Source organism: Hyperolius riggenbachi, chromosome 2, assembly GCF_040937935.1.
Source record: "Hyperolius riggenbachi isolate aHypRig1 chromosome 2, aHypRig1.pri, whole genome shotgun sequence".
NCBI lineage: Eukaryota > Metazoa > Chordata > Amphibia > Anura > Hyperoliidae > Hyperolius > Hyperolius riggenbachi.
The window spans coordinates 351,471,626-351,497,119 of NC_090647.1; the positions used below are offsets into that span (position 1 = coordinate 351,471,626).

The 25,494-nt window shown below is 42.8% G+C and overlaps 1 protein-coding gene across 2 annotated transcripts in view; it reads left to right on the forward strand.

Annotated features, from left to right (window-relative positions):
• DSTYK (dual serine/threonine and tyrosine protein kinase) overlaps window positions 1-25,494 on the forward strand; it is a 190,245-nt gene that overhangs the window by 110,836 nt on the left and 53,915 nt on the right. For both annotated transcript variants that reach the window (XM_068269583.1, XM_068269584.1), the window contains 4 exons: window positions 3,426-3,602; window positions 4,214-4,343; window positions 15,280-15,436; window positions 16,489-16,621. In XM_068269583.1, the coding sequence (XP_068125684.1) occupies window positions 3,426-3,602; window positions 4,214-4,343; window positions 15,280-15,436; window positions 16,489-16,621 (597 nt within the window). The remainder of the gene's footprint in view (window positions 1-3,425; window positions 3,603-4,213; window positions 4,344-15,279; window positions 15,437-16,488; window positions 16,622-25,494) is intronic.

A 25,494-nucleotide genomic window follows, 5' to 3' on the forward strand; every position in this document is an offset into this window, starting at 1 on the left:
ACAGTCTAGCCTTTTACTAATCAAAGTCAGTACCCCTGCTTTTCGTCCTACAGCAGCTGAACCCTCACACCATTTAACCCAATCTTTTTGCATATACATAAATTGTTTCTCTGTCAGATGGGACTCTTGTATTAATGCGATGTCTGCTTTTATTCTTTTCAAATGCTTCAATACCCTTGAACGTTTACCTGCGGACCTCAACACTTTCACATTCCATGTTATTATGCGTACCATAACTTATCAGTAAAAAATATATTCCTACAGATACATTCACTTAATTGTACTCTGCCCATTCTTATTGTTACCCAGTAAGCACTTTTTATCCCCGTCACTGCCTTCTCCACGTAACCCGGGTCAACTGGACCCCAACTACAAACTAGGAAGAACACTAAAAACATATTGTTCCTCCTCCTAACTAGCCGTATTCTCACTCCACTTTTAATGGACTTCACTTTTATCCCAGTAGGACCACCTCCTTGTCTTGCATCTATTCCTCCCCTACCCAGCCTTGCAATAAAAGTTTTCAAATAACAGTATGTAGACCCCCTTCTATGTGAGTTCAATAGTTACGTCACCCATCAGGCTCGCTATCTTGAGCTTAGTTTGCTTCTGTCTCCTCTTGATGTTCGCTTCTGCTTGGAGATTGCTGTTTATTACTCGGAGGATCTTCCCTGTATATGGCCTCCGCAGCTTTCAATTTTTTCAAGTATGCTCTAGCTTCAGCTGGTGTTTTGCATATATGTGTCTTGCCTTTTTCATCAGTTATTTTCAAGATCGCCGGATATAATAATGCAAATCTGATGTCTCGGTCATATAGTTCACTGCACACTGCACTAAAGAGTTTTCGCTGTTTAGTGACTTCTGTTGAAAAGTCCTGGAAGATGAGCAGTTGCTTCTCCTGGTATATTACTTTATCACGTTTAGCTTTATATGCTCCCATAATAGCAGCCTTGTCACTGTAATCCAGGTATTTAGCAATAACCACTCTTGGTCTGGCATCAGCTGCGTTCTGCTTCATAGGTCCAATTCTATGAGCCCTTTCAACTTTACATTTGTTAGGCAGGCCTAGAAGCTGCGGTATAGTAGTTTCACATTCTTTCAGTGGTCCCGCAGTTACTGATTCTGGCACACCCACTATGCGTAAATTACTTCTTCTAGACCTGTTTTCCAAGTCGTCTAGTTTTGCAGCATACTCAGCGTTTTGTCTAAGGACCTTGTCTAGTGTGGTATCTGTTTTATTCAGCTTGTCTTCAAATCCAGAAATCCTTTTCTCCGCTTCAGTTACCCTGCGTACACATGATTTTAGCTCAGATGTAATGTCCCCTATTGTGTTCCTGATTGTTCTATTATGGCTGATAGATTTGAGGATAACATGGTAACAACTGCTTTTGCCAATTTATCGTAGTCTACTTGCCCCGTGGGTGTTGCATCAAGTGAGCTTTGTGGCCAGTCCAGCTCCGATCCTCCGCTTTCCTCTCCTCTCTCAGCCTCTGCTGCTGACATGTGGCCGTCGCCTTTCGTTACTGATCGTGTAACGTAGCAATCCATCCGCTGCGCCCTGGTCCGCTTAGTGTGCCTCTCCTGTGTCGCCAGCCCGATGTAGGTGGATGGGGGTCCGTATTAGGCTGTTTGGAGGGGAAAAAGGCCGCTCGTTTAGCGGAGCTCTGCCAACTCCGTCCTCTTTCCTGGGCGCCGGAACCGGAAGTCTCCTCATTTTTTTTTTCTTTTTCTGGAGACTGCTGGTGGACTGGACAATGTGTCCCGCAAACCATAGCGGGTGTTCCACCCCCTGCCCCAACTGGAACAGATACAGATGGCATGTCTTCCAGTAGGAGGCAGCCACAAGTTCACCTGCACATCTTGGAGGCAAATTGCTTTGCTGGTCTATATCCTGAACTCAGAGACTCCTACTCCATCACCAGCAGGCTCACGCTTCAACAGTGCTTCTTCCCCCAGTCCTCTTATATTTCATAAACTCAGCAAATGCAGCATCCTCCTTACTGACATTTAAGGAGATCCTATGTCAAACTGGTTGAGGTTTGACATAGGATCTCCTTAAATGTCAGTAATGGTTGCGTATGAAATATAGAGACGTGCATATCCAGCACACGGGGGCTGCGCTGAAGAATATACATTGCCTGCATCGTTTTGGATGTCATGTTTATGATCAAGTTGGGCCTGAAGAAAAAATTGCATGCATGTTAAAGTGACTCTGTAACAAAAATTACAACGTTTTTTCTACCATCCTACAAGTTCCTAAACCTATTCTAATGTGTTCTGGCTCACTGCAGCACTTTGTACTATTACAGTCTCTGTAATAAATCAATGTATCTTTCCCCTGTCAGACTTGTCGGCCTGTGTCTGGAAGGCTGCCAAGTTCTTCAGTGCTGGTCTGTTCCTCTATGCACACTCTAGTGTGTGTTTTATTTACATAAGCCAGCAGCTTCTCTGCTATCTTATCAGTAATAGAAGAGAGCTGGATAAAAATCCTCCTCTGTGAAAGTAGCTGGCTGACACATACTGAGGGATTACAAACACAGGCACAGGCAGAGCTGTCTGCAGGAAGCCTGTAATGTTCTGTGCATGAGAGCAGAAGGGGACAGAAGGTAAACACACAAATGATCTTTTGAGATTCAAAAGGAAAGCTGTATACAGCCTGCTTATGTATGGATGTATTTTCTATGTGTGGACATACTGTACATCAATCTACTTCCTGTTTTGGTGGCCATTTTGTTTGTTTATAAACAAACTATTTAAAACTGTTTTTGACTACTTTTAATGCGGCGGGGAGCAGCGAAATTGTGACAGAGGGTAATAGATGTCCCCTAACACACTGGTATGTTTACTTTTGTGCGATTTTAACAATACAGATTCTCTTTAAACAAGTAAATCCTGGTAACCTAGAAAGAGCACTCCTATTAGGGACACATGCTTGTAGCCAGTCCAATTGATCTTGGTGGTTTTAAAGGGGGGTTTTATATGTGAATTAAAAAATCAGTTTTACTTGCCTCGGGCTTCTACCAGACCCCTGCAGCCGTCCCGTGCCCTCGCAGTCACTCACGGAGCCTCCGGTCCCCTGCTGCCAGCTAGTTTTGTTTTCGCCGACAAGCCCTGACAGGGAATCGGTGTGCTTTCTGCGCCTGCACAGGCCTGGCCACGCGTATCCTTCTTCATGCTCCCGTTCTCAATAGCGTCCTGCACAGATGCAGGACGCTATTGTGGACGGGAACGCAAAGAAAAATACGCGTGGCCAGGCCTGTCAGCGAAAACAAAACTAGCTGGTGGCGGGGGACCACAGGCTTCCGTGAGTGACTGTGAGGGCACGGGATGGCTGCAAGGGGCTGGTAGAAGCCCCAGGCAAGTAAAACTGATTTTTTTTTTATTCCTTAAGTGTCCCTTTACGTATCGGCATATGCTTTTTACAGATCATACAGCGCATTACGTGGGTGAGCCCCCCTGCTATCACGCCAGAGTGGAAACGCAAGGTGGCACAGGATGCCATAGAAAGCTTGAGTCCATCCAAGCTGGCCAAGAGTATCTGCAGTCAGTTCTGCAAGCGTCTGAGGAGCTCTCATGAAGCATTTGCTGCATCCCTCAAGCAGGTAAATGTTTTAGGCCTTGCTGCTTACTACTGTGTGTAACTTGTTACTGTAAAGAGGTATAAGGCTAAGTGCAAATATCAGAGGGATTTGCTGACCCTAAATTCCTCCGGGTAATCACTGGTGAATGCCAGCAACTGAACTGTGAGGTGAACTGTGAGGTTCAAAAAAATTGTAATTCTTGAATTGAAAATAATTATAAAAAATGGTATCCTGGAAGCCTCTGCAAGCCTGTGTGTCTCTCGAGCAGCTCTGTTCCAAGCCAGTCTCACGGGGTTCCCTCTGTAGCAGCCGACGGCCACTGTGCAAGCTGCGTGGCCACTGACCTGGTTGGATCGGTGGCTGCTACGGGAGAGTGGCGAGAGTGGAGCTGCAGCAAGGGACAACCTAGGCTTGCAGGGGCTGTAGGAAGCCCCAGGTAAGTAAATCTGATTTTATACTATTTCGCAGATGTATCCTTTTAAGCTATGTGTTTGCAGTCAGTCCATGGCAACACATAAGCAATGTATTATGTGCTGCAAAGGTGGCAAAAACATTTTGTTTTTCCCAGAAGCATCAGGTTAAAGTCCTTGTAAGATAATGATACTTATGGAGTTACATTTTAATTCTTTTAGTTGGAAGATGGTCACTGCGGGAGGCTTGAAAAAACTGAGGACCTTTGGCTTAAGGTTCGTAAAGAACATGCTCCACGTTTGGCTCGTCTTTCACTGGAGAGCAGATCTTTACGGGATGTTTTATTGCATGGTAAGTCATAGAAGATGGTCTATAGCTTATGCCACCCTGGAATGAAGAGAATGTTCTATAATGTAATGTTCCAAACGAACTAAAGCGTTTTATCCGAGAATAGAGCATCCTGGGGATGCAGGTCTGACCACCATAGCTTCAGACACCGCAGTGAAGTGAACCGTCGTATACTGAGAGGTTTCCTCACTTTAGACACCTAATTGGTTCGGAACGTTATCTGCTCCTAGACAAAGAAACAAACCGCCAGAGGACAAAAACATGTTATTGATGGGTGTACTATACCCTCTAGGAACATGGCATTAAACTGTCAATACGGTTTGAGATAAAACCAACAAGTCCACTTCTGCATATTTAAGACCCAGTTTAGAACATATTTGATCATCTCAGAAATGTGATATTCTGTACAGCTCAGGTGCAATATTAGTAGTAATAGTCTTTATTGTGAAATTGTGTGTGAAAACTTTAGCAACAGACCTTGAATCCAATAGATTTAGATGCTAGATTACTATTGATGCCATACACATAAATGACATGTGTTAATACTGCTAAAACTAACAATTATTTTGGTAGAAGTCCTAAGTTAAAGGGAACCTGAGAAGAATATGGTGGCTGCACTGTTTTCATTTTAAGTTTTTTTTAAATTTTGACTATGACTAAGGGCAGATTGTAAGCCCGACACGCGTTAGTCAAGCCTGTGATTTTATTGCACTACTTTTTGTCATGTGGATTTTTCTAATAAAGAACGGACGCTTTTCACTAAACCAAGTCTGGTCTGCGGATCCTTTCTCTCTGATGTTTTCATTTTAAACAGTGCACATTGATTGGTTGTCACGCTGATCCTCTGCCCCTAATACTTTAGCCATAGACCCTGAACAAGCTTGCAGGTCAAATGTTTGTTTATGAGACTGATCAGCAGGACTGTCAGACAACTGGTATTGTTTATTGCTGGGAATACACCATGCAATTTTGCGTTAGATAGATGGGGGAGATGAAGCGGGCAGGGGATAGGCGTGCACAAAGAAGTTGGCTGCCGCTCAGCCAAGTTGATATGTCTTGTGGAGCGGGAGTCGTGGCTGCTGTATACACGCTTGACTATCGGCTGAGGAAGTCTTTATCAGTCACCCCAGGCGACTTTAGTCGTGTGTGTGTGTGTGGAGCTTTAGATACAGAATCGCAGGACAGCCATGTACATTGTTTTAGAGGAAATAAATGTCAGCCTCCATATTCCTCTCACTTCTCAACTCCTCTTCACGTGTGCTTTAAGATACAATTGCAAGTTGTTCATTGTGCTTTCTGAAGCCATGCTAGACTGTTAAGCATTAGGTGCCACTGTACCTAGATTGCTGTAGTACCAGGTTTTCCCAAAAATAAGATATGGACCCATATGCAATTTACTTCTTCTGAGTTTTCACCAAGAGATATTTTCACACCTCCTCAGTATAATGCATCTTAAAACCACCAGCAAGCAAGAAAATACTCTAAATTATTTTGACTGTACTTTTTCACGAAGCTTTGGGTATTTTTTAATTGTAAAATGCAGAATTTTTTTGTTTTGTTTTTTCAGAGAAGATGAAAATTGTCCTAGGAGATGACGCATGAGAAAAAGTTAATTGCATATGGGCCATGGTCTTCTATTTATTTTTGCTCCAAAAGATGCTTTAGGGCTTATTTTCGAGGCATTTCTTATTTTTTTTTCAAGTATATCAAAAATGAAGAAAGGAGAGCCGCCCCTTTAAGAATCTGATGTGCTACTTGATTACAAGGAGCCAGCCGCATAGCCACTTCATAGCAAACAACAACGCTGCTGTCTCATGCACTTACAAAAATGTCTAATGGTTGCCTTGGCTGCATATGTCACACTACACAATATCATTTAAAACCAGCATACAATTAAAACCATATATACCTGGCCAGGAATGCTCACTTTATATGGAACCAGACCTAGTCATCAGCAGGGTGTAATCGCCCAGCCTAAGCCTATTGCAAAAAACACCAAGCCCAACTCAGGTCTAATTGGTCCTCCACCACAACCAGTACACCACACACGCTGTGATAGTTCTAAGCCGATCTTGTCTCCTTATGGATTGCTTGAACCAATTCTCAATGCCCGGCAATAGCTATGAACTTCCTTGATGGTGATTTTAATCTACAGCATATATGCAAGTCTGCTGACCTGCTTAATGAAATGGGGACTGTCACAGGACCCCTAGTGGCCGGAACGCAAATTGCCTTCCAATCGGTTTCAGCACACAGACCATGCAAGCTGTGGTCGCAGGCGGTACGCAGAAACCGATGGAATTTTGGCAGCAGACCGACTAGAAGGGAGCCTGTGAGTTACGGGAACTACAAATTGCACACTATTTCAGGGTATAACTGCCACCACCTTTGTTAACATGGGGCAGAGGAGCCCACTGACTGGCTAAGTCTAGACCTGCAAATAAAAACGGTTAAACACACTCTATTCTGTCTACCTAGCGACAATAGTAGCGTCTCTTTAGAGACCCGGGTTCAGTTTCTGTGTGTGGCTGAATAATAGGGTAGCTGGACAAACAACTGACGATAGCGTCGGTTTATTGAAATGCAATATAAATAATATATACAGAAAATTATAAAGATCAACAATTATAGAAACATTAATGGCCAGTATGAAAAATAAAAAGGGAGAAAATACTTAGTTCGTGGAAAGATGTCCTTTCTGGGAAAATCATAAGGTTCTTGGTTTCAGTTCAGTTCAGTTAGGAGCAAAGTTCAGACAAGATGGCCGCCACTTTTCCTCAAAGTGGCAGCATGCTCCCATGAAGGTGGAATGTGGAGGAATGAGGGAGGAGTCCCTCGCAAACACTTTTGACTGACCCCCATCTTTGGGTGGAGTCTCAGGTTCAGGCCAGGGGCTGGACAGGGGCGGTTAAGCTCATGGGTATGTTTCCCATGCCCACCAAATATGACAGTTGTCATATCTCAGCTTACGCTTTCCGCACACACATGACCATCACGATTCATATTCCTCAGAATATGCCAGTTTATATGATACCAAACTTAGGCACGTTTGCATGCCCGGTGACAAAACGTGGAATACCTAGAGTTCTCGTTATGCCAGTGGCCCCAATTTAATATCAAAATACTCACAAGATCCGGACCAGCAGAATGAGATAACTTTCACATTTCTCACCTGAACGGTATTCTTTAAACATGCTCAAAACCATAAACTCCATGCTTTCCTATTCTGGCTGAATGGTTCCGCCAAGTCTGCCTCCTGCTGGGATTAGCTTCCTTGGCTCTGAAAAGACTCCTGGTTTGTTAATTAACATCTGAGTGTGAGATCAGCTTAAACAAACTCTGAGGGCTCGTTTCCACTATCGCGAATCCGCATGCGGATTCGCACATGTAATGCAAGTGGATGGGCCTGTTTCCACTTAGTGTTGAGGTGCGTTTTTTTTCAGCGGTGAAAAAACGCACAAAAGAACCGCAGAATTCGCCTGCGAGTGGAATGCATGCGAATCGCCGCTAATGTATTTAATAGGAAATTCGCATGTTTTGGTATGCGAATTCGCATGAAATCAATGGAAAAGCACACCGGCATTGCCATGGTTAAATTCGCATACATCGTCATCCATGCGAATTTTCATGTGAATTCGCATGAAAATTCGCATGCACATGCAGCGAAATTCGCATCCGCATGCGAATTTTGCCGCAGCGATTTCGCAACGCAATAGTGGAAACGAGCCCTGAGTTTTACACCTCTGGCTTAATTAGCAAGTCACAGGGCCAGGTTTCCTGCCAGCTGGTAAAGGAGGGGAAAAACCTGTCTTTTAAAAAACCAGGAATGTCAGTCTCTGATTGCTTGCTATGACTGCACAAACCGAACCAGGAAATCAGAAACTCGACTGCGAATCTTCCGATTCGCCTGCGTTTCTCACGGCTGTTCCGTGACAGGGACCACTGGAGATTACCACTTGCTACACTTGATGCATTTTACGGTTAAACAACCATTTATACTTGCAACCAGGTTGGTGAGCTCCAGCTCACAAGGCCTTTTTTTCCAGCACAGAGCACTGGGTAATGCTGAATCAGTCGAGCGCTGCTGCACTTGTGATCACTCCGGCCGAAATCATGCTGCAGAGCTGCAATGAAAAGCAGTTCCTATCTGAATAGGAGCCGGCTCAGCGTGCTGATATTCAGCGTGGATGGTCCAGCGCGAGCACTCCTGCGGTAGCCACGCCTACCGATGCGTTTTGCCCAGCTCCTTTTGGGATCAGAGTACCCAGACGATAGATCCAAGTCTGTTCAATTTTATAGAGTTCTTTCTCTGTCACCACCCCGAAATAGGACATGTTTTATAATGCCTTTAAATGTCAGACCATCAGGTTTTCCATCATGGTAATCTATATAAAATGTTTCCCCAATGGGCTATCTAGGTCCCCATTCCTAATATTGCCAATATGGTCCCCAATTCGCTTGCTCAAACGATTTTGTCTTCCCTATATATAGTAAATTACAGGGACATTTTATTGCATATAACGCGTGTTGAATTGCAATTTATATTCTCTCTAATTTCAAATGTTTTTGTACCGTCATAATTTGTAAAAGTTCTGCTTCTGTCAACGTATCTACAATTAACACACGATCCACAGGGAAACATTCCTTCTCGTCTCGGATATCTATCCAACCAGGTTACAGATTGCATTGATTTGTACTTGGATCTCGCCAAATGATCTTTTAAATTCTTTGCCCTTCGCGCTGTCATGAACGATCTTTCTCCAACACGTTGTTTTGTTTTATCATCCAACAGCACATGCCAGTGTTTTTGAAGCGTTCTTTGTAAATCATACCAATGTGGACCGTAACCGGATACAAATCTTATCACTTCTCTTTATTGTTGTTTATATTATGTGGGTGAGACCAACTTTTCCCAGTCAACAGGAGCTCCCTATCTCTATCATTGAGCTTATCAGCAGCTTCCTCTACTATCTGTGTAGGGTAGCCTCGCTCTTTGAACCTACTCTTTAGCTCACCAGCTTCTCGATGGTATTAGGTACTTTTTGAACTATTGTGTTTTTATTTTTGTAAACTGACCATTTGGGATCGCTTTCTTTTGAGTAGGGAGGTGGTAGCTTGAATAATGAAGTAATGTATTGCCCGCTGTTGGCTTACGATACATGCATGTCACTAACCTCCCATCTTCTTCTTCTTCTTTTTTTTTTTTTTTTTTTTTTTTTTTTTTTTTTTTTTTATATATATATGTCAATCTAATATTTCTGATATTGCATTGTAGCATCTCCACAAAATACGCCAATTGCTCCTCGGTTCCCCGCCAGACCAGGAGCACGTCGTCTATGAACCTCAGCCAGAGTGCCACATATCTCCGGAGGAGGTCCAACTGGTAGACGCCCTGCCATTCCCATAGCCCTAGATGGAGACAAGCATATGCTGGGGCGCAGGACGCCCCCATCGAAGTGCCCCTGATCTGACGGTAGAACCTGAAACACAAAAATAACAAATAAGTAAAAACAATTATAGCTCAGTACAAGTTCAAGGGCCTCACAAATTAATGATGCTGTTTTGCTTGTGGAAAATGTTCATTTAGGAAGAAAGCAACCTCTGCTATTCCAATTTCATTGGGAATCAAAGTATAGAGTGATTTCACATCTATAACTTCACATCTATTACATATAACTATGTAATTCTCAAGCATCTGGACTGTATGCAAAACCTGCAAAGCATCGCCAGTATCCCTCACATATGATGGTAATGTTTCAACCATACATTTCAGCTTGAGGTCTAGATATATCCCGAGTTTTTCCAAGGGACCCTCATTGCCGGACACTATGGGGGGCCCGGGGGCATGCTTGTGGATCTTTGCATGCTTGTGGATCTTTGGTATAGTATAAAAAAACAATATCCGGTATGTTTCCACTCGACAGAAATTGTACTCATTTTTTAGTTTCGAAACGTTTTATTAAAGTTTACAGTGAAAATTGACAGCAATTGAATAGACCCTCATTCAGGGGCAGTGTTACATTAAGCGCAAAAGTAAATTATTGACTAACAAGATATTACTAATGATCAAACGAACAAACAGGTCAGATGATTATTCTTATAGCTATGTATCTACATAGTTCTTTGAATAACCAGTTAGTGTATAGTGTTGCTCCTAGAAGGAGAGGGCACTGGATCGTAGGCCTAGAGCTGAGGAGGCCGAAAGCCAGGGTTGCCAAGTTCGTGTGAAGGGTAAGGTAGCGTCATTAATTATGGCTAATAACCTTTCGGCTATTAGAATCTCTATAATTATGGAGTCTGTCATTTCAAGTGATAAAGTTGGCTTCAACCATTGGTGAGCAATGTGGAGTCTGGCCGCTTTGGCTATATGTTGCGCAAGTCTGTGTTGTGGGTATTTCCATTTTTGCGGCTTATGCCCAAGAAGTAGCTGAAGTGGGTCTGGTGAGAGGGATATTTCAAGAGCTGTGCCTATTACGGAGGCCACCTGAGCCCAGTATTTTTGAGCTATAGGGCAAAACCACCAGATATGGGCCATATCGCCTAGTTGACCACATTGCCTAAAGCAGCAGGAAGATTTATCTTTAGACATAGCGTGTAGTTTCTGAGGGGAGAGATATGTGCGATGAAGAATTTTAAAGTTTGTTTCTATATGTGAAAAGTAGCTACTACCTTTAGCCAGGGTAAGGCAACATTTAGACCATCGTTTAGGTGTAACGGACGTGCCTAGATCAGCTTCCCAAGCTATCATCGTTGGAATCTTTACGGTTTCCAGAGATTGAGATAATTGTACTCATTTTTTGACACAACCCCCAACTTGCATCCACTATCCATAAGCTGGTTAACCCTGGTTTTGATTGCCAGGGAATGGATCAGATCTCAGCCTCAGATATGTTTGCTCATCACCCAACAGATGCGGACATTCCTGTCTATAATCCTCTGTGGAAAGAATAATTACATTACCACCCTTGTCACTGGGTTTAATTGTTATATCAGGTAAGCTTTTCAAATGCTCAAGGGCTTGTTCTTCCCCGATGTAAAATTTTTATCACGACTGGCAGGATGCCAATGTAATTTATTGAAATCTCTACACATTAATTCTTTGTCGATAAACGATGCGACAGTTGCGGCATATATCTTGATTTTGTTCTTACATTGATAGGAGCTGGGTTATGTCGCAAATTGTTAGCAGGGTCATCGGACTCAATAGGGGGTGACGGGGGACCTGCTTCATTAGTCAGGCTTTCCAAAATTCTCAGGGCTTCTCGATCAGTCAGGCTTTCCAACCTGGGCATCTGCTCTACTAAAGGCTGCATTGCTTGTTTATCACCACTATATGTGAGGGAAAGCTGCACTCGCCTTAGAAAAAAACATAGATCTTTATAAACCTGAAATGGATCGCCTTTACTTGCTGGAGTGAAAGTTAGACCACGGGACAACAAGGAGTAAACCTCCGGCTCAAAGACGTGTGTGGAGAGATTTATCACATTATTTGCACCTATTGATTCTGTTTCCTCACTGGTTGCACCCTCCTCTCTACCACCTCCTTCTGCTTTCCTGTCCCCGTCTGCACCTCCTGTCTCAGAATTCCCTTTGATTTTTCCTTTTTCTTCCCCTTCCTCTTCCTCGTTTTCTGTATCTGTGTCTTGCTCTAAAAAAGCAATAGACTTACCAGATGAGTTAGGGCCCAATGATCCCACCGAATTTGAACTTTGATTCCGTGACCGGTGCCTACTCATTGATCGATTTCTTGGTCTGCCCCTATCGCACTCAAAAATATAGATATCCGAGACGAGAAGGAATGTTTCCCTGTGGATCGTGCTTTTAATTGTAGGTACGTCGACAGAAGCAGAACTTTTACAAATTATGATTGTACAAAAACATTTGAAATTAGAGAGAATATAAATTGCAATTCAACACGCGTTATATATGCAATAAAATGTCCCTGTAAGTTACTATATATAGGTAAGACAACAAATCGTTTGAGCAAGCGAATTGGGGACCATATTGGCAATATTAGGAATGAGGACCTAGATGGCCCCTTGGGAAAACATTTTATAGATTACCATGATGGAAAACCTGATGGTCTGACATTTAAAGGCATTATAAAACCTGTCCCATTTCGGGATGGTGACATAGAGAAAGAACTCTATAAAATTGAACAGACTTGGATCTATCGTCTGGGTACACTGATACCAAAAAAAACCCACTGGCATGTGCTGTTAGATGATAAAATAAAACGTGTTGGAGGAAAAAAAAGATGGGAGGTTTAGTGACATGCACGTATTGTAAGCCAACAGTGTGCAATACATTACTTCATTATTCAAGCTACCACCTCTCTACTCTACTCTCTACTTTACAAAAATAAAACACAATTGTTCCAAAAGTACCGAATACAATCGAGAAGCTGGTGAGCTAAAGAGTAGGTTCAAAGAGCGAGGCTACCCTACACAGATAGTAGAGGAAGCTGCTGATAAGATCAATGATAGAGATAGGGAGCTCCTGTTGACTGGGAAAAGTGGGTCTCACCCACATAATATAAACAACAATAAAGAGAAGTGATAAGATTTGTATCCGGTTAAACTCTTCAAAAACACTGGCATGTGCTGTTAGATGATAAAATAAAACAATGTGTTGGAGAAAGATCGTTCATGACAGCGTGAAGGGCAAAGAACTTAAAATATCATTTGGTGAGATCCAAGTACAAATCAGTGCAATCTGTAACATGGTTGGATAGATATCCGAGACGAGAAGGAATGTTTCCCTGTGGATCGTGTTAATTGTAGATACGTTGACAGAAGCAGAACTTTTGTACAAATTATGACGGTACAAAAACATTTGAAATTAGAGAGAATATAAATTGCAATTCAACACACGTTATATGCAAGAAAATGTCCCTGTAATTTACTATATATAGGGAAGACAAAATCCTTTGAAGAAAGCGAATTGGGGACCATATTGGCAATATTAGGAATGGGGACCTAGATAGCCCCTTGGGGAAACATTTTATATAGATTACCATGATGGAAAACCTGATGGTCTGACATTTAAAGGCATTATGAAACATGTCCTATTTCGGGGTGGTGACAGAGAAAGAACTCTCTAAAATCGAACAGACTTGGATCTATCGTCTGGGTACACTGATCCCAAAAGGACTGAATACAGATTTAAATCTGGTTCACTTTCTATGATTTGATCAATCCTCTCACTATTAATATGCAATATAATACGATCGCTGTAGCAATGTGTGTTCTGTAGCCATTTATCTCTGAAAACTGCCTTGAAATTGTAAATAATGATCTGAGCAAAGATTAGAAAATACAGGAATGTGTGATCCCTTTGAATAGTAACCAGTCCCCCTCACTTGCAAGCAATGAGTGCGCATTGATTTACAAGCCAGCTGAAGTGAAAGTGGGAGTGGAACTGGGATACTAAGATACAAGAGGAGGCATAGCTGAAACAGTTGCCACTCATTACCTTGAGAAGGCCCCGTGAGCGGGGTGAAACGCGTCGGTAGGCGTGGCTACCGCAGGAGTGCTCGCGCTGGACCATCCACGCTGAATCCCAGCACGCTGAGCCGGCTCCTTCTATTCGGATAGGAACCGCTTTTCATTGCAGCTCTGCAGCATGATTTCGGCCGGAGTGATCACAAGCGCAGCAGCGCTCGACTGATTCAGCGTTACCCAGTGCTCTGTGGTGGAAGGAAGGCCTTGTGAGCTGGAGCTCACTAGTGTGGTTGCAAGTATAAATGGTTGTTTAACTGTAAAATGCATCAAGTTTAGCAAGTGGTAATCTCCAGTGGTCCCCATTCCATTAAGCAGGGTCAGCAGACTTGCATATATGCTGTAGATTGAAATCACCATCAAGGAAGTTCATAGCTATTGCTGGGCATTGAGAATTGGTTCAAGCAATCTATAAAGAGACCAGATCTGCTTACAACTATCACAGCGTGTGTGGTGTACTGGTGGTGGTGGAGGACCAATTAGACCTGAGTTGGGCTTGGTGTTTTTTGTGAGCATTCCTGGACAGGTATATATGGTTTTAATTGTATGTTTTAAATGATATTGTGTAGTGTGACAGACATGCAGCCAATCTACATTGACGAAGAGCCTGGCATTTGCCAACCCTTATGGTTTTGGATGGAGTTGTGGTGTGTGTTTTGAGTGCAATTCTTTTGGGGGGAATCTCCTTTCCTTGGTGGATGGTCTATCTGTCCTGCTGTATTGTTGCCAATTGATTTTACTCTTTTTCATGTACACCAGGGGTCTCAAACTCAATTTACCTCGGGGCCGCAGGAGGCAGTCAGGATGAGGCTGGGCCGCATAAGGAATTTCACAATCGCGGCGCATCGCTGCCTCTGCCCGCCCCTCTCACAGAGGGGCGGGGAGAGGTGGCGATCCGTGCGGCGATTGACGTCAGGAGGGGCAGAGCTGAAGCTGAAAGCTCTGCCCCTTCCAGGAAATGCCAGCGGATTGCCCCCCCGGGCGATTTGGCGGCTTTGCAGCCCTTGTTTAGCGGCGGGGATGCGGTGGATTACTTGGGAGCACTGAAGCGAACTATAAGGAAGCTTTTGCCGGCGAGGGCCACAAAATATTGTATCAAGGGCCACAAATGGCCATGAGTTTGAGACCCCTGATGTACACCATAACTGCCTGGACACTATTTAAATTGACCTTTTTTTATGAACTGTAACTGTGGCATATGTTTTGGAGTAGGGTTTGTATTTCAAGCATCCTCAAAAATCCTGAAAAGTCACGCAAGGGCTTAGTTTCGGGGTAAGTTTAATTTTTGGCGAAGCGGTACATTTATGTATGCCAATGCATTTCCAGGTTTGATGTGGGAGCAGTGTTTGAAGTCAAATGTATAAATGCGCCTGAATTGCTGTAGTAATTCTTTTAATATTGAGACTCGTTTCCTTTTTTTTCCCCCCCTCCTCTTTCAGGCAAACCAAAGCTGGGGCGTGAGCTAGGGAGGGGTCAGTATGGTGTAGTGTACCAGGGTGATAGCTGGGGAGGCCACTACCCCTGTGCTTTGAAGTCTGTGGTGCCCCCAGATGACAAACACTGGAATGACCTTGCTTTGGAATTTCACTATATGAGGTATGTCATCTTGTGTGCTGTATGTTTGTTGGCATAAAGGATAATGATCCAGCACTACTGTCTGTGCCATGAAGTGCCTCCCACTCTTCCTTCCCTTTCCATACAACAGAACATGTTTTTCACCTAATCTACACATATTAAAATGCATGGAAATTATATACACAGTAACAACATGGTACCTTGGTGTCCTGCGGAGGCGTTGTCTCATATGAAACCGCTGTCAATACAGGAAACTTTATGCTCAGTTTGCAACATTTTAATTGTGAGTCAATAAAGAAGCAACTACTTTGTATTGATTGGAGTCCATTGGTCGTCTTACCAGTTATACTGTATAGAACAAAATTCTTTAACCCCATCATTGCAGATATTCTTGAATTGCTAATATTAAAGCACTCAGCTCCCACACATTAATGTATAAATCAAAATGACAAATGGCCAGCAACAGGCTCCCCTCATAATCCTCCCTGTTAAATAGTCCCTGTGTCTTGCACAGTTCACATGCCAGCCACACATCCCTCACTTAGCATCTTAATATTTGTTCTACACCCACAAGTGAACCACTGAGGCATACAGTGATTGCAGTTTTTATTTATGTGCTATTTGAGGCATAAAGTGAAGACTGAGCATTGGATGAGGAACATATCTTCCTGTATGTTCCTGGACCATTCTCTGAGGCACCTGGAGGGGAAACGGAACATAATTTTCTGTTGGTAAGGTGCCAAATGATGCAACAGATTTGGCAGTCTCGTACATCCTCCCTTTACTATGGACACAGCTGTAATGAGGAGTAGAGTGGATAGAAAACACAGCAGGCTCAGGGGGGGAAAAAGAACACAGGAAAAACTACATGAAAAAGTTAGTCATAGCTTGTTACCCAACAAAAGTAATGGTTCACATGCCCAGAGTGCCCAGACCTGGTGATACTCTAGTTTATGCACAGTTTCATGCCTAATACATCTTAATAATTCTAATAATTCTGTTCTAATTCATGACTTTTAATCAGTTTGCTTCATTTGTATGTGTTTATAATGGATATTACGTTACTATTCTAGATCCTTACCTAAACATGAGCGACTGGTGGATTTGCATGGATCTGTGATTGATTATAGTTATGGAGGAGGATCTAGTATTGCCGTCCTGCTAATCACAGAACGTCTTCATAGGGATCTCTATGCAGGACTTAAGGTGAGTGCACTGTCTGTACATTAGATGCAACAGATCTCACCACAACAAACCAATTACTTGCAGGTCAGTTATTGTCAGTAGCTTTTTAAAATTCCTTTCATAAAGGCTATTGACACACTTGGCCTGTCAACTGCTCCTAAGAATCTGCTGGGAACTTGCATACAAAAAGGTATTTGCACATACCTATGCACATTAAGGTTTTTTTGCAATTCAGGGCTCTACAGCTTTGAGGTTGCTGCAGAGCCATACAAATTAGCACACAAATGAACCCCCCCCCCCCTTTTCTGCCCACCAACAGAGCTTTCTGTTGGTGGGCTCTGATTGCTGCTGCAGGCAGTGTTTTTTTTGTTTGTTTTATTTCCCCCCTTGAAACTGTGCATTTATTTCCTCCCCCCACCAGCCAATGACAGTGATCGGCTATCATAGGCATCAGCCCATCCTATCACTCTGTGAGCCTCCCCAGGGGACAGCCGAGTGACACAGCTGTCCCCAGTACAGCGCTGCTAGATCGGAGCTGTACAATGTAAATAGACGGCGGTTTTGCCGTCTAACAGTCTCCTAGCGGCGATCGCCGCTGGTAGACTGATGGAGCGGAGCTCAGTCACTCAAGCAGGGATGCGCGAGCGATCCCCTGCAAAACCCCGCCCCAGGACTTGACACCTTTCGGCGTTAGGCAGTCCTGGGGCTGCCACCCTCCCAATGCCGATCAGCATTAGGAGGTCGGGAGTGGGTTAAAGAGAACCCAAGGTGGTTTGTGGGGAGCAGATGGGACACAGAGGCATGTTTTCTGTCTCATGGCATGCCTCTGTGTCCCCACACCGCCACTCTCTGTACCCCCCCCCCACCGCCGCGATATAGCCCCCCCCCCACCCCCCCGCCCCCCCGCCGCTATCTAAGAGGTAAACATAGGGGAGAGGGATTCCCTGTTTAAAAAGCTCGTCAGGGGCATTCCTGCAGGGTTTCCAATGGCAGCTCTCTCCCCCTGGCCTCTCCCCCGCCTCCCTGCACCCTGTGAGAGACGCACAGTCTCTCCTTTCAGCGTCGTGACCCAGAGGTCACGAAAGTGAAAGTGGGCCTTTGTGGCCCACAGGAGCAGCAGGTTTTTGCGGCTACCTGATCTGCTCTGCCCCCCGGATCAGGTGGCCTACGTTTTTTGAAAATCTATGAGCCCACCTCGGGCTCTTTAATATTATTTGGTGCTTTCTATTTGATTTTATTATGGTATGCGCCCTTAAAATCCCACATCAATTCAGGGGTTTGGTAGCACCCTTGGGTGTTGCTGTATAAGTTTAAAGACCAGTGTATGTCCGAAGCTGGTTCTTGCTGTATGGCTTTTTTTATTGTTATTTTAGTAGATGATCCGTGTTTATCCTTGTAATTGTATTCACAGCCCTTTGCAAGCTACTTTTTTTTTGTGTACGCTGCTTTCAGGCTAGGGTGTTGCCTGTAACCTATCAAACACTTTTCACAGTGAGGCCTCTTGCACACTGCATGCGATTTCATAAAAAAAAATCGGATGGTATAAAAAAAAAGCTGAATCGCATGTAGTGTGCAAGAGGCCTGAATTGGGGGCTGACTGTTTCGTTTTAAGGGAAGAAAAAAGATTAACAAAAATACATAAAAATATAATGCAATAAGAGAAAAAGTCAAACCTACAGATATCGTATATGGTACAAACCGCAGTAGAATCATACTTCAAAAACTAAAAAAAGTCCACCTTAAGTGGGACTTATTAAGTGCACATATTTGGTAGACAATGAGGAATGAAGCCATAAATGTAAATATACATCTACTGAAGTTATTGGTGCCTTTTAATATAATGGCTCCACAGAGCAAAGCCAAATATCACAGGACTGCTGGCTAGACCTCAACAATCTGTACATACACATAGGGAGAGAGAAAAAATGTGAAAGATAGAGAGAATAAGTACAGAACTCCGATCCATTCTAAAACATGTCCTTATATTTCTGCATATCCCTAAAATCATACCACGTTGCCTAAATTCTAACACAGGTTTGTCTTGTCCTGAGCTGTCAGTATGATCTCCTCCATGTCTGCGATTTGATTGACTTTGTCCCACCTTTCTGCAACAGATCGAGCTCTATCTGACTTCCAAAGGACCAGAGTGTGCAAAAGGTGTATTATCCACCTTTATAAATGCTGCAAAGGCTATATAAGGTGGATAATGCACCTTTTGTACACTCTGGTAGGAAGGAGTACAGCGTGACGTAGATCTACCTCAGGAGTAAAAGGAACAAAAATGGAGATCATCTTCCGGGCCCAGTAGTGGGCAATCCTCCAATATACCTGTATTTTGGGGCAGGATCAAAAAATATGTATCAAAGATCTGCCTGGGCCATCGCATCGCCAGCATTTATCATTGTCCAATAGTCCAGCCATAAAGTTTCTCAGGAGTATTGTCCCAGTAGGAAAGGATTTTGTATCCTAACTCTTGAGTTGTTGCGTTTAAAGATCACTTGTGAATGTTGGCAAATGTCTTCTCCCATTGCTCATCAGTCAGTGTTGCCCAGCGCTTTATCCCATTTATTCTGCTATGAGAGCCTAACAGGGGCCCCCATATTCAATATCAGATTGCAAAATGTTCTTAAGTACAATGCGGTTCGCATATACTGAAGTTCAAAGAGATATACATAAAGTCTCTTCCTGAGAAGTGCGCTATTGAGAAGATCATTGTATCCCCACAAAGATTTGTTAATTCAATAGTGCTGCCAATCCACGTCTTGAAACCAACTGTAAATCACCACAAAATCCAGATACAACACTCTAGCCTGAGTGGTTATCTATCCAGTCCAATTAGAGCAGTACAAAAACTTCTAACACAATATACATTAGGAATCGCACTCACCAGCTCCCCTGACTCTTATTACAGGAGTCAATATTGCATTGAAGGGTCTCGGCCCTCTTCCCGGCTGTGTATCTATCTTGTCCCGCTGTGCAGCTCTATTCCCAATCGCCGGTATAGTCCTCCTCTAGATATCCTACATCCCCCACTTCAATGTAATGGCACTGATGCTCCTTAACACCGTTCCCCCACTACAGAGGAACGGCTCACCACCTATAGGGTTCTGTTTACCTTGTCCACAATGAGCGGCTCCACCATTGATCAGAGCTCTGCAGATACCAGTCTGCCTCTGCCGCTCACCCGGACCGAAACCATCAATTAGCAGCAAAACTTCAGCCAGAACTCTAAGCAGAGCAGTGATCAACTGATTTACATCCTGGCTGTTTCAGCTGTTAAAGAGAACCTGAACTGAAAATAAAAAGTCAAAATAAACATACACAGGTCATACTTACCTCCCATGTAGTCTGCTTATCAATCTTTTTCTCCTCTCCTGCGTTCTGTTTGACCACTGTGATCAATGGAATTCTCTGTCCTCCATTTTGAAAATGGCCATTACCCCATAACAGCTTTCTGGTCAGCACACTGTTAAACAGTTATATCGCCCACTTGAGCCATAGGGAAACATGAACATTACCGTGCACATTCAGTTGTAACTGACAGCAACTAGTATATTTCAGTTCTGACAAAATATTGTCAGAACTGGAAGGGGTCACTGTAAGAAGAAAATGGTGAGCTTCTGAGAGGAACTGGTGGCGAGGTAAGTATGTAATATTCATTTGCAGCTACGTCATGAGTTTATTTTAAATAATTTTACTCAGTTTAGGTTCCATTTAAGGATCTTTTTTTGTCCTCTAATCAGACTAAAATCTGCAAAGGATCTGTTTCATTGAGAAATGCAAGTATTCAGCTTATAGCCAAAGATAAACAATATGTTTCTAAGTGCTAGATATGGAATGCGAGGTAAGGTCAAGAGCACTGGGAGGATCCACATGCATTGCCAGTTTTGGATAATGTGGTCTGAGTTGGGTTCCTTATTCTGTACATATAGATTTTTTGGTCTACCTGTGTGGCCTTTATGTGGCTTGGGGTTCTTAATACTTCCCCCTTTCGGTTTTTAATATTGGCACCACAACTGCAAAGAAGGCTGCTTCAAGGCTTCTTTGTTCCTTTTATATTCCTTTTGTGTTTGAGAAAGCCCTTGTGTGTGTGTGTGTGTTCCGTTGGTTTATTAGTTTTCTGCATATAACTGATTGGTCTCTGGGAACAATGTAAATGTTTCTAAATGTTTCCTATTTCTTGATCTTCTTGTTATATTGGATTTGTTAGATTTAAGGGATTATTCAGTGCTCATTGGCCTTAATTAACTAAGCTTATCTCCTGTCTTTAATAACATTTCTAGAGTTATCACCATGGTGATAAGGCATGTAGTATTCAGGAAACCTGTTCCCTCGGCCAAACCTTAAGTTAACTCTTCTGTCTTAAGTTAAGGAGAGATCTCTAACGTTAACTCTTCAATCCTTAAAATTACTCCAGAATTCTAAAGTTAAAGCAAGGCTGTTAATTAACAGCATTTGAAATGAACTACAGAGGAAGTAACTTAAGTAACTTAAGGACTGAAGTGATAAGATAACTCTCTCACTGTGAAAACTTATCTCTACACCTTATAGGGGGCCAAACACCAGGCGACCAACCAACCAATCGACCATCCGATTCGATTATTATAATTGAATTGGATGAAAATTGGTGCTGCCAAGTGCATGCCCGACCGACAAAGCGGCCAATTTCGGGACAGAAATTGGCCGCACGGTCGATCGCGCATGTTGGAAAATTTCGGTCTGAGGTTGGTTGGTCGGGTGCGCGGCAGTACGGCGGCTGATTTGCGAACGAGCAACGAGACGAAACCCCCACCGCTGCCGCCGCAATGTATAAATGTATGCAGTGTGTAGTGCATTTATACATTACCTGTCCGGTGTCCGCCTCCATGCGGTTTCCGTCCATCTCGGCTGGTTCTGCATACACGCCAGCGGCGCTCTGACGTCACGAAGGGGCATAGCGGCTGACGGCAGACGCTATGCGCCGCTAGTGTGTATGCGGCTGTTACCCGGCGAGATGGACGGACACCGTGCGGAAGCTGCTACAGGACAGGTAATGTATAAATGCACTACATTACATACATTTTTGGGCAGCAGCGGGACGGACAGCGGCGAGATGGACGGACACCGTGCGGAAGCTGCAACAGGACAGGTAATGTATAAATGCACTACATTACATACATTTTTGGGCAGCAGCGGGGCGGACAGCGGCGGCTCAGCCGATGCCCTGATGATTTCATGCTGAAATCGGACGGGAATCGGCCTGTAGTGTATGGGCAGATTTGATTAGACACAAATTTGTCTCTTGGTCGAATCTGCCCATACTCGTTCTAATGTATGGGCACCTTAAGAAGGCAAGATCCATGCATGGTGATACGTTTTCTCTTGCCTTATTATCTCCAGCATGATCTTAGTGAATTGAGGCCATTGTCTCACTGACGGAATGGTTGTGTCATGCCCTTGTAGAAAATGCCTTTAGCCCTGATACTATTCTGATACATCTGTTATACAACTGCTTCATACAAACAAGTTTGCTGGGGATTATGGGATGAGGCAAAGTTGTCACAAGTTGTTGTTTTTTAGTATTGGGAGAAGTGCTTTTCCGAAAATTGAAAACGAGCTCCTTCAGTTGTTCAATAGCCCCATAAAGGAACCTGTTGATCCCAGAAGCTGAAATGTCACTGTTGCTAGGCAGTGATGAAGAAACAGGTCTAACCTGCAGATTTCTTTTAAAGAGAAACTGTCGCGAAAATCTTAAAATTTAAAACGCTTACAAATAAGAAGTACGGTACATCTCTCCCAGAGTAAAATGAGCCATAGATTACTTTTCTCCTATGTTGTGGTCACTTACAGTAAGTAGTAGAAATCTAACATTACCAACAGATTTTGGACTAGCTCATCTTCTCATAGGGGGTTCTCAGGGTTTTCTTTATTTTTAAAAGCACTTACTGAATGGCAGTTGCTCCGTCCAACTGCCAAAATAATGTGCAGGGAGGATGGCCAGCATCTTTGTATTAATCATTTTCAGGGAATGTCTTTATATATAATAATGCTGCGAATCCCCTACAAAGAGATGGACTAGCCCAAAACCTGTTGCATCTGTCAGATTTCTACTACCTAATGTAAGTGACAGCAACATAGCAGAAAAGTAATTTATGGCTCATTTTACTCTGGGAGAAATGTACTTCTTATTTGTATGGGTTTTAAATTTTAAGACTTTCGCAACCATTCAAGAATTTTGGCCCATCCAAGCCAGCAACTGCCAATTTTGAATTAATATTGCTGTGATGCTCCTCTCATTAACAAGTTAATGTGAGTTCCCAAATAATATCTTTCCCGTTGCACTGCAATGGACTATAAAATTGCATTGCAGTGCGATAGGTATACATTGTAACATTGCATTGGTGGTGTGGCGGATTCCATTGGAATGATGCTGTGCGTTTACCAGAGAATCCACCATACCTAGCCAGTACCCATATTGTGAAGAACAGTATCTCAAGTACTCCGTGAAACATATATCAGGCATAATGAAAGCGGACTTAATTTTACATAATTTGTCATGCTACAACAATGTATAACAGTATTGCAGATAAAAATTACTAAAAACTGACCTCTTCGACATCATAGAACTGTTTTTAGCACTTACCTGTACTGATTCTGTTGAAAAAAGATGCCTCTTAAATTATATCAATACTCTTTGCCTTTGTTTGGAATTTGTAAAGTTGCTAAAAACTACCTGTTCTTATTTTGTATTAGTTATGTATTGTATTGTCTTACTAGTTTCATCAGGCCAGTTAGTACTTCACTTGCGTTGATAAACAATTTCTTCTACTCAGAACCTGCTCATTTTGTCTGTCAAATAGAAATTACTGTATCTTTTGGACAATAAGGCTCACTTTTACTCCTCCAAAATTGGGGGGGAAAAAGTCACTGCATCTTATAGTCCAACTGTAGGGAGTTCCTGACTTGTGAATGCCTGCCAATACGTACCTCCAACTTGTCGCAATGTTGGGGGCTTCCTGTACTGTGCCCATGCAGAGGAGGACATGGGGACACACTGAAGACACAGGGGGACACAAAGGGGCATAGAGGAGGAAACAAAAGGCATAGAGGATGACACAAGGGGGACAGAGGATGACACAAGGGGGACAGAGGAGGACACAAAGGGGGACAGAGGAGGACACAGGGAGACACGAGGTAAAAGGGGCCTGAGATACAAAGGTCATAATCCACAAGATGCCCCTTCATCATGGATGCACCAGGTTTAGTATATATATTTTCCCCCCCTCTTTTTTGTCCTCTAAACCTAGGTGCGTCTTATGGTCAGGTGTGTCTTATAGTCCAAAAAATATGGTATTAATTTCCTGGGATCCTAATTACAGATAAGATTAGACAACTCTGGAATTTTTTATATTATAAGCTTGTAAATCGTGATGGACGCAAAACTGAAAAAAATGTACCTTTATTTCCAAATAAAATATTGGCGCCATACATTGTGATGGGGACATAATTTAAATGATGTAATAACTTGGGCAAATAAAATATAGATTTTAATTATGGTAGCATGTATTATTTTAAAGCTATAATGGACGAAAACTGAGAAATGAATAATTTCCATTTTTTTTTCTTAATATTCCTGTTAAAATGCATTTAGGAAAAAAAATAATTCTTAGCAAAATGTACCACCCTAAGAAAGCCTAATGGTGGCGGAAAAAAACAAGATACAATGTATATTCCTGCGTATATGACTACTTTTTAACCCTTGAATATCTTCTGAAAAGTTGGGGGTCGTCTTATACGCCGGGTGTCATTGATGCCGGGTGATACGCCCTATCCTGTTACCGCCTCTCATCTCCCTGCTGAGGGAGCGCAATCTATTCTTCCATACCGCTCTGATAAACAAGTAAACAAGGAGAGCTGACCAGTCTACTTAAGGAGAGTGGACCAATGCAACAAGTCAGACTGTATACTGTTATATACTGGGTAACACATACAGTACAGCACCAGTATCTGTTCATACACAGCACTAGTACATTATTTTTTTTAAATTTTAATTTGGTGTGCGTTGGAAGAGGGGTAGTCTTATACGGTGAGTATATCCCAAACTCTATATTTTAACTGGAAAAGTTGGGGGTTGTCTTATACACCAAGTCGTCTTATACGCCGGAATATACGGTAGATCAATTATTTGTGATAATTAGTTATAACGTTATAGGCGAATGAATGTGAGGTGAAAATTGCTCTGATGCATAAGGTAAAAAAATACCCGGGGGCTGAAATGGTTAAAAATATACTGTAAATAAAAAAAAGTATGGAATGCAAAGTGAAGTTTTACTTAAACATGAATAGCAACAGATACTGTAATATTTATTTATAAAGCGCCAACATATTCCGTGGCGCTGTACAAAGTAAGAAAACAAACAAGGCCTAATGATACAGACAATGATATACTGGTTAATCAAATATGGACACTGTAATGATCTGCAGAGGGAAGCTGGCATATCATTTTGTGTTTCTGTGCCTTTTTATAAAATCTAATACATTAGAGTCACACGAGCTATAATTGGAGCTGACAATATACCTACAGTAGAATTTTCTACAGATTGCCAAATTGAAATTGCCTGTTATTTAAAATCACTATATTTTCACTATTATGAACCAATTGAGGAGTCCTTTAGACCCCTTACTAGCTCTCAAGAATTCTTCCTCTGCAGCCGACCCTTAAAGCATCCCTGAAAAGAGGGATATGGAGGCTGCAATTTTTTTCCATTTACTTTAAACCCCTTTGGGACCAAGGACGTTAGTTGCATCCTTTGTGTGGTGGTCTGTGGCTGATATTAACTCTAAAATCCTTGAAGTCCCCCGACGCGATCTCACGCACCCGAGAGGGGAAATTCAGCACTCATATGACATCTATC